The 13,600-nt window shown below is 41.1% G+C and overlaps 1 protein-coding gene across 2 annotated transcripts; it reads right to left on the minus strand.

Moving 5' to 3' along the window:
• Window positions 1-2,123: 2,123 nt before the first annotated feature.
• LOC123971789 (nuclear receptor subfamily 2 group F member 6-like) lies at window positions 2,124-13,259 on the minus strand. Of its 2 annotated transcripts, none has more exons than XM_046050819.1 (5): window positions 11,374-13,259; window positions 10,162-10,256; window positions 6,473-6,804; window positions 5,259-5,505; window positions 2,124-4,605 (listed from the first exon to the last, which is right to left on the minus strand). In XM_046050819.1, exons 1-5 carry the CDS (start codon window positions 11,640-11,642, stop codon window positions 4,331-4,333), a joined length of 1,218 nt encoding a protein of 405 aa, XP_045906775.1. In that variant the 5' UTR covers window positions 11,643-13,259; the 3' UTR covers window positions 2,124-4,330. The 2 variants fall into 2 exon arrangements, with proteins under 2 accessions (XP_045906775.1, XP_045906774.1); XM_046050818.1 differs by having other exon boundaries at window positions 6,473-6,807; window positions 11,374-13,257.
• Between the last annotated feature and the right edge of the window lie 341 nt (window positions 13,260-13,600).

Here is a 13,600-nt window from a genome sequence, read left to right on the forward strand (position 1 = left end):
CAATATCTTTGAGTCCTACATCCTTTGTGTCTTTAACTATACTGCTTTTCTTCATATAATGTGGTCTGTTTCTCCAAATGAAATGTAGGTTGATTTGATTTAATCTATTTGTTTGGAATGGCATTGGAATAGGCAGCGTAAATACATCTTGATAAACATTCCATCTTAGTCAGGTAAATTCGACCTAGTATTGATAGGTCCCTCTGTAGCCATATATTTAGTCTTGACTTGCATTCTTTAATTTTATTTTCTACATTCAGAAATTGGCTTAATTTTTAATAGGGATATTACAGATGTCTTTCAGTGAAGTGTTGTGTACAGCCAGCAATTCACACTTTTTTAAGGCTGATGATACACATGCAACTTTTTAAGCAATGGTGCTGGGTAATTTTGCTAGAGGCAAGTCCGACTATGTTTTAAATGGATAGCGGTGGTGCGGGGCAGGTGGCGGAGTGGTGGGGGAAAGGGGATTACAGTAGTAATCTTTACCAATTACCATTGACGACAACGTTGCCCTGCAGGATTGCTCTAAAAGTTGCTCTGTGTATCATCAGCTTAAGTTTAATGTTAAGCTTTGGAGAATTTTTCAATTTTGGCAATAGTTGTTACGAGGTCGTGTGGTGTGTGGACAGAGAGGACCCAAATGCAGCACTCTGAGGGAAGGAGGTTGGGGGAAAAAGGGTGAGAGGGACTGGAGTGGAGGGAGAGGAAGACGTCGGGGAAATACAGGTACGGGGAACCAAGGAGCCTGGGGGCCAGGGAGCTGGGGAACACTGGGGCCGAGGTAGCGAGGAACGGTGGGAGGACAGGGAGGACGCCGTGGGGGAGGTCCGAGGAGGAGAGGGCCGGTGGATGAGCCCAGCCGACTGAACGGAGGACGAGGGTGAGTGTACCTGGGAGGGAAACAGACAGAGAGACTGGGTTAGGGATGGCAGCGACAAGACACAAGGAAAATGTGGAAAAACAAGAAACATGAAAGCCTGAACACAGAAGTGGCACCGGGTATGGAGCAACGACAATCAAGCGAGGATGGTGTGGAGAACCGGGGTTGAAATACAGGCAGTCATGAGGTGATTACTGGCAGGTGTGGGAGGCTGACGAGGTGGCTGATGAAATGCAGGTGCAGGTAGTTGGCTGGGCTCAGGAGCAGAGGGAGAGAGAGAGCACACAGGGGAGAAAACACAGGGAGGCAGGCAGAGAACAGAAAACAGCAGAAAAACTGATAAAAAGGAGAAAAAACCAGGATACTCACCGTCAGCCGGGCTGCCACCACAACAAATAGTTGTTGAAATTTGGTATCTATCTATTAAGAATACTGTTGTATCTGCTAGTTGGCTGATTATAATGTCTGTGCCAAGTACATTAAGTATTTTAATATCATTACAGTTTTTAATATAGATTGCTAGCATTTCTGTGGCTAAGATGAACAGGTATGGTGAGATGGGGCAACTTTGAGGAATACCCACATTCATTTTGAAGCTTGGGGTGGTACCACTAGGTAATAGGACACAGCTATAATTAATTAATATATATTAATATATCTCGATATAATCCACCAACCAATCCTCTAAACTTGACTCCAAAGCCAAAGTGTTCGAGCGCCGAAAGAATAAATGGATGCTCCACGGAGTCAAATGCTTTATATAAGTATAGAAAGAGAAGGAAACCATCATCCTCTGTTTGGCTTCCATACTTTATGATGTCCATTACCAATCGTTTCAACTGTGGCTTACCCCCTTGCACTGAACTCGGCGCCTGCAGCCGCCTTGCTCCCGCGAGGTTTTAACGTCATGTGACATGGTGACGTTTTGCAGCGCCAGTGAAAGTCGGACACAATTTCCAACCAGCATGCCTTATTTTAAGTCCAGCATGCATCACGTTAAGTCAGCGCTGCACAGCGCCGCTTTAAGTCAAACGCACCTATAGTTGGCTCATTGTAAGCTGTTGCTGCCCTCTCTTGGTAGATAACCTTTTCCTAGAGCTGTTGACTATTGTTTGCTTTTTTTTGTCTGTTAATTGACTAAGTGATGAATCTACTTATTACTTCATCTCCAATAAGAGACGTTGACATTAAAATGGCTGATTTTTACAAATGTTTCAGATACTCAAGCCAGCCACAGAAGGAATGTGCATACTTTTATTTTTAGTAATGCAAAAATAACCAATCAGCCATATGAATTTCTTATTTTTAGGTTTGGCATGATCATAGAAAACATGCTTCTTTTAAAAGTAAAGTTACACAATTAAATCACTACAGTTTATATTCCAACAAATAACACAAAGAGATTCATGGACAGCATGGTGGGTTGTTGATGAAGTTGTCTTGACAGCATCAGGGATCATGGCCATTGTTGCTGTTTTATGACATAACAGATAATACAAAAATTCATACCAAAAACATGTTTATGTCCACATTGTCTTTTCTTCAGTCACTTAATTTGGCAAGAAAAACTTTCGTCACATTGAGCTGCACTTAATGGCAATAGCACACTATGAATGTGACTTCTTAGTACCCTTTATCTCAGTACCAACAAACACCATAACCTTTACAACACTTACAACACTTGCATAAGCATAATATTTATCTCAAAGTGACCTCTGTTTGTTAAGCAGTGCTTTAACACAGCTTTTAAAAGGGGACCACAAATGTGATGTAATATGAATGTAAATGAACTACCTAAGGAAACAGTCCCCATTTTGCAGAGATTAATCAGAAAAGCAAAGGCCACAACACTGAATCAGTGTAGCTTTCAGTATATCAAACTTTGCGTGTCCTCTTACATCAAGCATAACATTTTAAAACATTCTCAAATATATTTTGGCCAAAGTTTGGTGGACAAGCAGTTGTGTGGGGGAAAATTTCTGTTTATGGTTTCTGTGATAAAGATGCATTGATCCCTTTATATTTATCTTTAGCACAAACAATATTTGTCTTTTATGTATAAAACATGAGGTAATAATGTTTGACAGGGATGTGACAGTCTGAGGAGCCAGGGTGTGTTTACATACATTCACTTCCACTTACTGTCTGTACTTTACTACTGCAAGAACAGTAATGATATGCTATATTACAGGAATAGCTCATCATTTGGGGAAATATGGTTTTTCTCTTTCTTACTATTCTACAAAAGAATATGTAGCTGGATCCAGCAGCTGGTTAGCTTAGCTTGGCACAAAGACTGGAAACCGGGGGAAACAGCTAATCTTACTCTCTGTACAAAGCTAACAGTATTCGCCTACCATCGCCTCTAAAAGTCACCAACTAATTAAATTTGTTGTGTTGAATCTGTACAAAAACTGGTGTGGAAAAATGACAATTCGCTGTTTTACTGAGATTATTTGGCTGGCAGCAGTTGAAACAAGTGGAGACTCTGGGAAGTTACTGGTCACGGAAATATTCCAGCACATAACCTTGTAAAACATGTTGTTTTTACACTTCAGGTTTTGGACGGATTTAACAAAGGAGATAAAGCGTGTTATAGAGGCGTTGGCAGGCAGACATTGATACCTTTGGACAAAGCCTGGCAAGTTGTTTCCCACTGTTTCTAGACTTCATGCTAAGCTAACTAACCAGCTGCTCGCTGTATCAGACATGGAAATGAACTTGATCATCTCATCTAACTCTGCAAGAAAGTGAATCAGCATATTCCCCAAAATGTTGAAATATTCCTTATAGCATACAAAATATGTCTTGTATATACAGTACTTTGTTTAGTACAATATACAATACAATCCACATGCCTTTCTTTTTGTAAAATCTGTACAAGGTGACACTATGCAGTCTTCGCAAATACATTTGGTAACAAAGTCTGATATTTCATCCCACATATCAAACATGACAGACTTTAGGTGTGGTCTTAACAACATGTCCCAGTTGTGACGATAAAAAGCTCTGAAATCTGCAACTGTAGGCCAGCTCTGCCTGTAAAAGTGGCACTGCTATGGCTTCATTTTGACATAAAACATGAAAAAGAAGGAAAACATATTGGATGGGAGGAGGTAGTACAGGCACATGGCCTCATGTTAGAATGAGACAGAGAGAGATCAGATGGAGGTCAAAACAAAACCAAACAAGTGCTCCAAACACACATACTTGTAAAGACAAATACACATTTTTTGTTTCCCTGAAAGCAGCTTTGGTGTGACTTCCACCAAACTTTACAGAGCTAATGTGGGAAAAGCTGACATCTGCACTCACAAACAGGACCATAAACTTCTGAGGTCCCAGTTTGTATTCAAAACATTCAGTTTGAGCTTAGTATGTAATCTTTGTGAGCTCTGATTCCTCCTAATCTGATTTTGGCCCTTCCCACTCTGGAGTCAGCAGGGTTCACTGTCCCGGTGCGTAGGGCCAGCTGATGGAGCTCCCTGATAGCTGCATGTCTCGGATCAGTGTCTCGATTGGTGTCTTGCCCACAAGTCGCATGAAGAAGAGCTGGGAGATGAGGTTGGCTGGCACGGCGCGCAGAGCAGGGAGGCGCAGCAGTAAGCGGCCGAAGCGCTGAGGTTGGCTGGGGTACTGCAACCTCTCATACTCTGTCAGGGCGACCTGGGCCTTCTCCTGCAGAGACTCCACATGGGCTGGGTCTGTCAGACCACAAGCATCTGCAGGGCAAAGAATCAAAGGATTATCACTATTTGATGTTTTTATTCTGCTTAGTTTTTGCAGATTTTCTAGATTAGGCTGGTGGCTTCTTTTATCTCATATACACTGAAATTAAATTACAAGTATATTTTGGGGGAAAATACACTTATTTGCTTACTTGGCAAGAAATAGATGAGAAGATTGATACTTTCAAATCTGTATGATAAATAAGCTATAGCCATCGGAAATGAGGAAAACAGCTAGCTTGGTTCCATCCAAAGGTAGCAAAATCCACCTACTAGCCCCTCTAAAAAAGTCACACTACCCCCAGTGAAACCACAACTTGCTTTCTTGTACAGATTAAACCAACAAGAACATGTTAATTAGTGATCTTTAGATGTGCTGATAGGCAGATGTTGTTATCTTTGTACAAAGCCAGGTTGAATTCTCCCCCTTCAGTGAGGTCAGAGGTCACATTCCGTCAAATCAAAGGATCCCTGGAGCTGTTAGGGATTGTCTTACTGGTCCAGAAACCTGAACCCTACATAAAAACCTCATTCAGACAGTTAGGTTTTTTTTTTTCTGAGACACTTGGGATCAGTTGACAATAAAGACATCCAGTTACAGCAGCTACCATCACTCAGATAACCTTGTAAAAATCTACCAAACTTACCAGGTGAAAACAGTGCAATGGCTTTCAGGCAGCTGTACTCAGCTGTGTCCACCTGTAGCCTGTTCAGCTTGTCCACCTGGTCCTGGAAAACCCTGACCTGGTCCATGAAGGACACCACGCGCTCAGCAGACATAGGCGACGAGTGAAACCCGGCAGCTGCCAGCAGAGGCGCCATATGTATAGGCAAAGCAGACTGAGCTGCGTTCAGGATAAACAGTTCACTCCAGCTCAGCCTCAGCAACGCCACCTGTAGAGTTGATTGGAAATTAATAAATGGTCACTTAGTTCCCAAAATAAGTTTTTCACAGCATAAACTTTGACTTGTTATAGTAGGAAAATCTGAGGTTTTACTTACAACACAGGTTATACGTATAGGTCATGACAGTGAGACAATGAGCCAGCATGCACAATATCAGGACCCTGAAACTGAAGCCGTTAAATGGAATTCGGTAATCATTAATTTTATTACACCTGTGCTTTTCCTACTGTGACATACTACTACTGTCAAAATGTCATCCGTAAAAATGACCATCTGGAGGTCAGGATCACTAAAGTCAATCTAAGGGGTCACGAGATGATTAAATAAATAAGGAAGAATAAGAAACTTGATTTTTGTCTTCGAAACAATGGATGCTTTCATCTCTTCAGGCCTTTAAAAATCCATCAAATCACTGTTTTGCAGAACTCACAAATCTAGTTCCCACTAAAGCAATAACCTATGTAGTTACTGCTTGATTTCAAGGGGTCACAAGTGAAAAGTATTGGGAACCGCTAACTTTGGAGCAGATCAGCATTTCTTTGTATCCTTTAAAACAATGGTCATTTGAAACTGCTGTACTCCAGGCAACTTTGAATTTTGGAGTCGTGTTTAAATTTGACTGTAGTCACGTTTATCAACATGAATTGTCCGTTTACTTAAAATTAAGGCAAACATATATTTTTCCATACCCTGCACTAACTTGTTTGCTACAATTTATTTTTTTGGTATTTTGTTGACATCACATCTCCCATCTGAATGTAGTTTGGGCAAATGGGAGATCTATGAGGTTTCAGTAACATTCTATGAGATAAGATTATGGTTAAGGCTAAACAATACTGGTTTAATTAAAAAGCTGCATGGTGTTGCTTTAGCTATAGTAATAACACCTGGATTTTAAAATCTACTCTAGTGCAACTGTAAACAGGTGTTTTTCACCAGGTATGTCTTGACTGACCTGCTCTGAAACTGGTAGTTCTGGGAAATATGGGATATTTCTGGCCCATTCGATGGTGCTGAAGAGGAGCCTTGCGGCCAGCTCACAGATGCTGTCGATGCCCATGACAGAAGCTCCGCTAGCAGATGCCTGCATCTGTGCCTGACTGTATGGGGCCCCGTAGCGGCTGTTGGGGTACGGCTCAGCCCGGAGGAGCTGCGAGATGAGCTCTGACACTGGCTGCCCGTTGAAGTAGTCTGTCCCAAGGTGACCTGGCACTGCACCTCCAATCCCACCTGCCAGGGAGTTTGGGCTGATACCTGGGTGAGATGGAGGGATTCGACCCCTCTGGACTGCTGCAGAAATAAAATGAATGGAGACAGAAAGACAACAGAATGAGAGTCAAATGCAGTGAAACAATGTCAGATGTTTCTTGATGTTTGAGACATATGCCATCAAACAACTGTTTCTGCTGCAAAAGGTTTTGAAGCAACATCCTACAATGTTCTACTCTACGTAAAAGTAGAAGAAAAAAAAACATACTAGCACTTTACTAATAATAATCAAAATAATAAAAATATGCACCATTAAAAGAAAAATGTGTTCTTTTACTGTTCTACAGAATAAAATCCAATGAGTTCCTCTTAATAGAGAACTACATAGTTCAGAGTGATCATTGTTGATTTGTTTCCAGTGTAAATAAAAAGTATTAAGTACGCAAAAGTGCTAATCAATTATAATTAATAATATTTAAGGAAATGTCTGGCTTTTTAGACGCTAAATGCTACACTATGTTCTCCAGTCAGTCGGTAACTGTGTCTGTCTGCATTTTGGTGTTTGCCTGGCAGTGTACAGTGGGATTATCCAAGTTTATTTGTGTGTTAAAAACAGCTGCCTGTTGCATATGGAAATATGGATAACTACAGTCTCTCCGCCACAGACTCTATCTCAGTCAGGTGTATCTGGAGTTCAGGGTAGGCTGTGTGTCCAGCGTGTATGCATGAGAGTCGTGGAATATAATTTTAATAATTTTTTCTGTATTGTAAACTTCAGTGTTTATATAGAGGCAACACTTTTAATAAAGTGTTTTTGTATAGTATAGTCTACATTTTCTTTAAGATGCATAGAATAGTGTAATGGTATTGTAACCGAGCAACATGTGTTCCCCTAACTGTATAAACAATAATCTTGACGAGATAAGATACTTTAAGTTTAAACTTCTGAATTTAAACATTCTTATTTATTTACAACATTTTGTACACCACACAAAATAAATCCCCACCCTCTTGCCTCAACAAAAAGGAGTTGACTCTCATTCAATTGTTCCTTTTGTGATTTACATATCGTGTATCATGCCTAACTTTAGTAAATTATATATTAGGTATGGAATCAATCTGCAGATCCTCGGGTTCATGATAAGACTAAACGTTTCTATGGATGTCAGCTTTTGAGCCACAACAAGAGCCTAACTGAGGTGTGCAAAATACTAGGTAGTCCTTGTTTTTAGTCTACCCAGTTACAGCAAATGCCTTTTGCTATGTCGTAACACATATTGAAAAATTGCAAATACTGCTGAAAAGATGAAAGCATCAAGTTAAGTAATACTACTATCAAATTGTGTTGCTTTCATCACCAACCTTCTAACAATATAATTATGAGTTACTGATAGAAGTCCTTAGTGATTATAATCTAATGCCAATATCCTGACTTCTCTGTGTGAGATTAATGCACAACCGCCCTTCCTGTACCAAACTTTAATGGACACTACTGGCTGTTTGTAGTGAATATATTGTTGTGTGCTTCCCTGACTGGGTTAAAGGTGAATCAGACAATTCCAGGTAATGTGGAAACAGTGCAACCTGCGTCACAGCCACGGTCAACATGGGTCATTAATAACCAGGCCCAATATATCCTCCGGCACACTGTCACCTCAGTGCACATTATGTATGGGACAGCTCATGGTATCCACTGACACTGAGACTGAAATACAAGTACGGTCAGGTTAAAGGTGACTAGAATACAGTTACAAATGGGTTTGAAATAGTTTGTGAAGTGATAATAAGGGTAGGACTGCTGGAATGATAATAATTACACCAGGAGAAATGGGAATCATCTCTTCTTACCTAATCAACCTTGCAGAAATTAAGCATATCACAACTGTAATTAAATAGATATATATAAGTTTCAACAGAGACACAGACATCGTGGGGGGTTACTTTTGACAGAGCAGAACACGGAGCAGAGTGAACTTGTCAACTTGTTGTTTTTCTTCTGTTATGCAAATCAAATGTTGTTGGCTCTAGTTGCAACCTTGTCCCTGAAGCTCACCAGCTGAAAGGAGTCAAGCACCAGGGTGAAAACATGGTTTGGTTGACAGTATAAACATGGTGCTTGGAGCCCTGGGAAGTGTCAGTGGCTGTTTCTGTCGTAGTAGGTGACAGTTTTTCTGCGAATTACCTATTTCTGATATATTTGCATGCGTGCTTCTGGGCGTTTGTGATTGTGTAGCTTTGTTTAGGGGCATTTGTACATGAATCAGGGTGTTGGTATGTATAGAGGATATGATTGGTTTAATCCTCAGTGCTGGAAGGGGACTATGTACTTTTGAGGTACTGATGTACTTTACTTACACTTCTACTTCACTAGAGTTTTTGCACTCCACTACATTTATTTGACACCTGCAATTACTTTGAAGATCAACATATTTTCTCAAACATATATGATTAATATTATGTACAAATATATAATATATAAATTAATAAATATTAACCTATCCAACAGTATATGAAATAGATAAAACTGGCTCCATCTTGACCGACTACAACCTTAAAAGGCTGCTTACACATCATTAATAATAATAACTATGAAAGGGGCAATTCTAGTACTTTTACTGTTAATACCTCAATGGAATTGGCTGAGCATACTTATCTGCTTACTTAAGTAAAATTTTAAAAGCAGAACTTTTCACTTTATGTATGTTTACTTTCTAGTTTTACTTGGATAAACATTCATTATTTTTTTGGGCCACTTGGTGGCAGCGCAACAGATGTAAACATAACCCTGACATCCAGCATTATCACTTTTTAAGTTGATATGGGAAATGTTAGCAAGAAGTTGCCTATTTTGCACATCCAGCAAATTTATCATTCATTTGGGGTTGACCTTCTGTCGGTCTGTTTCTCTTTAGCTGATAAATGCTTCACTGTGTTCACAAGCAAGTCTTTATGCTAGCAGCTAACAGTGTCTGTCTGCTTATTGGAATTTGTCAGGCAGTGTACAGTAGGTTGATCAGAGCTGAAAACAGCTGCCTGTTGCTTCCGGAAACATTTATAATGAGGGCGGACCAAAACAATAAAGTTGTGGGCCGTAAAACCAAAACAATGAGCTGAAAGATGCTAAATTGTCTGATCACTGAGATCTGAGCAGAACTAGAGAGTCAGGTGATAATTCTCTGTAGGTTTGTCACCACGAGCGACCTTCACATTACACACTCACTCATTTGATTCATTGTTAATATAAAAATAGCAATTAGTGCAGCTTTCATTATAGGGTCATCCACTACTGTGAAATCTAAAAGTACAACGATAACCTCAGACATTCATATGACATGGTTTCAGTCATATATTTGTCACCTCGAGCAGTGATAAGCTCATTCATGTGTTTACTAATCCTATAAAAACACATTTAACCTGCTTTGATAGCTTTGATACCTTCTTTGCGCATTCCAACACGGAAACATTTCTTCAGACGACAGTATTGGCACTGGTTGCGGTGATGCTGGTCGATTTGACATTCTCGATTAGATCTGCACAAAGGAAACCAAAGACAAGACACTTGAAGAACAAAAAGTATTTGATATTCATGGTCCCTGATAGTAAACTGGAAATACTTGAAAAAGCTTCAAACAAGTGAGTTTCTTATAAGGAAGAGAAGTTTACTTATCCCCCCCCTTCTCTCTCTGTCTTTTTCTTTCTCACTCTCTCTCTAGCTGACCTCTGTGATGAGTGAACTGTGTGGCGTGGCTGAAAAGCTATCAAGGCTGTGACCTTTGTAAATCATCGGCCCTGTACGCCCTTGTGTGTTGCCTTTTACAGCAGGACGAGGTCTTCCAACATTTCACAAGGAACCCTTTTAAGCACGACAGGGCAACAACAACAGAGTTAGTGCATTATTATGTAGAAGAAATAGCTATATTCAGAGGTGAGAGTAGTTTTAGTAAGAGCACAGAATTGAGTTGCAACATTGTGTTCTTGTGGTGAAGAATAATGGGAATGTTGACCTTCTGAGGCAATCCATCCTCACATGACTGACCTTCAGGGCTTTCATTTCTTTTTTCCCCCTCCTAGGGCTGTTTGTGAGACGAATCCAAGGTTGGAACATATCATTCTGGAGAAAAATGGACTAATCTGCTCTTGTCTTCATGAATGTGAATGACTACAAAGGGGCTTATAAAAAACTTTACTTTAAAGCCACTTCACTTTAACTCCTCCAACACACACGTTCACATATTTTGCATTTAAAAGCACTATATAAATGTTTACCAAATGGTTTATTACACACTTTAATATAGTTGTACGCAGGTATAAGGACAAGTTTGTATTATTGTGCAGTTTTGTCAATAATTAAAATTTGTCCAATAAAGCCACATTTTATATTATTATTATATTTCAATCCATTATCTGTTTATCCACCAACTTCCACATATTGGTGTCCACAGGAGGAATTACAGTTGTTGACAAATATGTTATTAAACAAATATGTTATGTTAATTAACAATTTATTAAATGTATAGTAAAGTGTTACAACTATGTAGTCCAACAAGAGTGAGCAAAATAAATGAAATGTGAGTTTTTTTTAACTCTACATCTACTTGAAAGACTAGAAAGAAAACAAGATTGAAATCTGAATCTCCCATCCCTTACCTGCAGGAGTAGTTGAGGTTTCGTCTGATGCTCCTCTTAAAGAAGCTCTTACAGCCCTCGCAGGTGAAAACTCCATAGTGCTTCCCGCTGGACTTGTCCCCACACACCACACAGTCCACCACGCAGGCCTTGTCCTCGTCCCCAACATCTACATCGCTGCTTCCGGCTTGAGGTGAGCCCTCCTCTTCCTCCCTCCTCAGGTAAGCCTTCTCCCCCAGTCCATTAGTGTCCCCGTTGGGGTTGCCCCATCCCCCGCTCACCATGGCCATATTCTCTGAGACACACAGCCCTGTAAGTGGATCATACACAGACCCGCCCTGCTCCCCAGCTTCCAACTACCCTCAAAAGTCTAAAAACTGGTTCCAGACAACAAAACAGTGGTTCCAGGCTTGTGTTAAAGGCAGGTTTTGTCCAAGATGATCTAAAAGTTTGATAAAAAGTTGTCCCGGACTCCGCCGTGTTGACCTTTCCCCCCTTTGCCGTCTTGTTGTAATGACCTGGAGGTCCTTCCCAGTGCTGTTTTCTTCTTTAATCCCTCTGCTCTCTCTGTTCTTGTCTTTCACCTCTGTGTTCTCTGCCCTGACCTCCAATCAATGGCTCTCGAGGTCTGAGAAAACTTCAGACACACTGAGTGGTTCAGAGTTCAGGCAGGAGAAAAGGGTGCAGCCTTGCTCTTTTCACAGGAAACAATAAATTACACTTAGACTCCTTCTCTCTTTTTCCCTCCCTCTCACTTTCTCTCTCCTTGTCTCCCCCCTTGGAAAAAAAAACACCTCACCTCTCCCTCATAGTGACAAGGGACAAAACAGAGTTGCTCTCCAAATGAACAAGAAGCTCTGCCCGTCTCTCAGCACACGACTTTCTCCCAGAAGGACAAGCAAGCAGGAGGAAAATAAAACACAGCTCTCCTTCAGGCAGGGTTAAACTGCCCTGCCCTCTCCTCCAACTTATAAACTAGTCCAACCAGTTCCTGTTGTACAGAGGTGTTATCTGCTGATCTGAGGCAGTTCTAGTCCAGACTCACTTTTGACTTGTCAAGGCTGTTACAGAAGCAGAGGTGATGGTGATGAAGAGGAAATAATATTTTGATCTGGAAATTCTCATTCATGTCCAAACCTCCACCCCCCAACAAATTATGAGGAGTATTGGAAATTGGATTTTCTTTCTTTGGTATTCTGAGGGAGATTGCCACAGAGCTACTTTAGCTTTTATATGCAAAGTGTATTTTAGCTCAGGAACACCTCCGTGCTATAAATAACCAAAAAGATACAGCTGAAACTGATTCCACACTTCATATTAAAATAACAAGTGGTGACAAAGACAATACACTCCTTCACTCCTAGAATAATGTCTTTGTGGTCTCTGCAGCAACAAAGTTCATCAAATAAGTCCTCCTCTTTTGTGTCTGTGGTGAAATTATGTTTTCTTGTGGCTCCTCCAACTCTTAAGAGTCTGTAGAGTATGTGGTTCCAGAGGCTCAAATGTCACAGAAAAAACAACGAGCCAAAATAAAAGCAGAGTTGAGAAACATCCTTAGTCACAGTTGCGCCTCCACTCTCAAAGCTCCACAAAGTGTTGTCTCTCTCTTCCTTCTCTTGTTTTGTTAGTGCTTGTCCATCCAGCAGAAACAACCAGAGGCCAGAACCTCTTTGCATTCCCTGTCAGCAAGTCAGGGTGTACTGTTGCACTCTTAACCAATACTGCCCGTCCTTCTTTTTCTTTTCCGCCTTTCTTTCTGCTGGCCCCGGCAGGAATAAATTAGGCAAACAAGCGCAGGAAAAACACGGTCATAGACCATTTAGTGAAAGCCAGACGCTGCAGTGGAGAACAGCCCAGAGATAGCCTCTTCTCCTGCTCCTCTCAATCCCCTCTGTGTCTCTGCCTCGCTCCCTCCTTTAGGGAGAGTGAGCGTGTGTCTGTGTGCTGAGGGATTTGACACTGCTATTCAAGCCCTGCAGTTGCCATGGCACTGGATCCCTTATAAGGCCAGCAGAGTCAAAGAGCACAGAGTGGGCTGCAGCCACACACACAAACACAGCACACACACACACACAGAAAGAATGCCTGGCTGCCTGACTGGCTGCCTGTTTCCCCCCTGACCCCGGGGCCAGCCTGGGAGCAAGGGGGAGTTAACCCCAACACTGCCGCAAGACAAAGAGGGGGGCCTCGGGTTGACACACAGCACATGGCCCTAACCCTCATGTTCTCCACTCCACTTTAATCCTTA

The sequence above is a fragment of the Micropterus dolomieu genome, linkage group LG05 (genome assembly GCF_021292245.1).
Source record: "Micropterus dolomieu isolate WLL.071019.BEF.003 ecotype Adirondacks linkage group LG05, ASM2129224v1, whole genome shotgun sequence".
NCBI lineage: Eukaryota > Metazoa > Chordata > Actinopteri > Centrarchiformes > Centrarchidae > Micropterus > Micropterus dolomieu.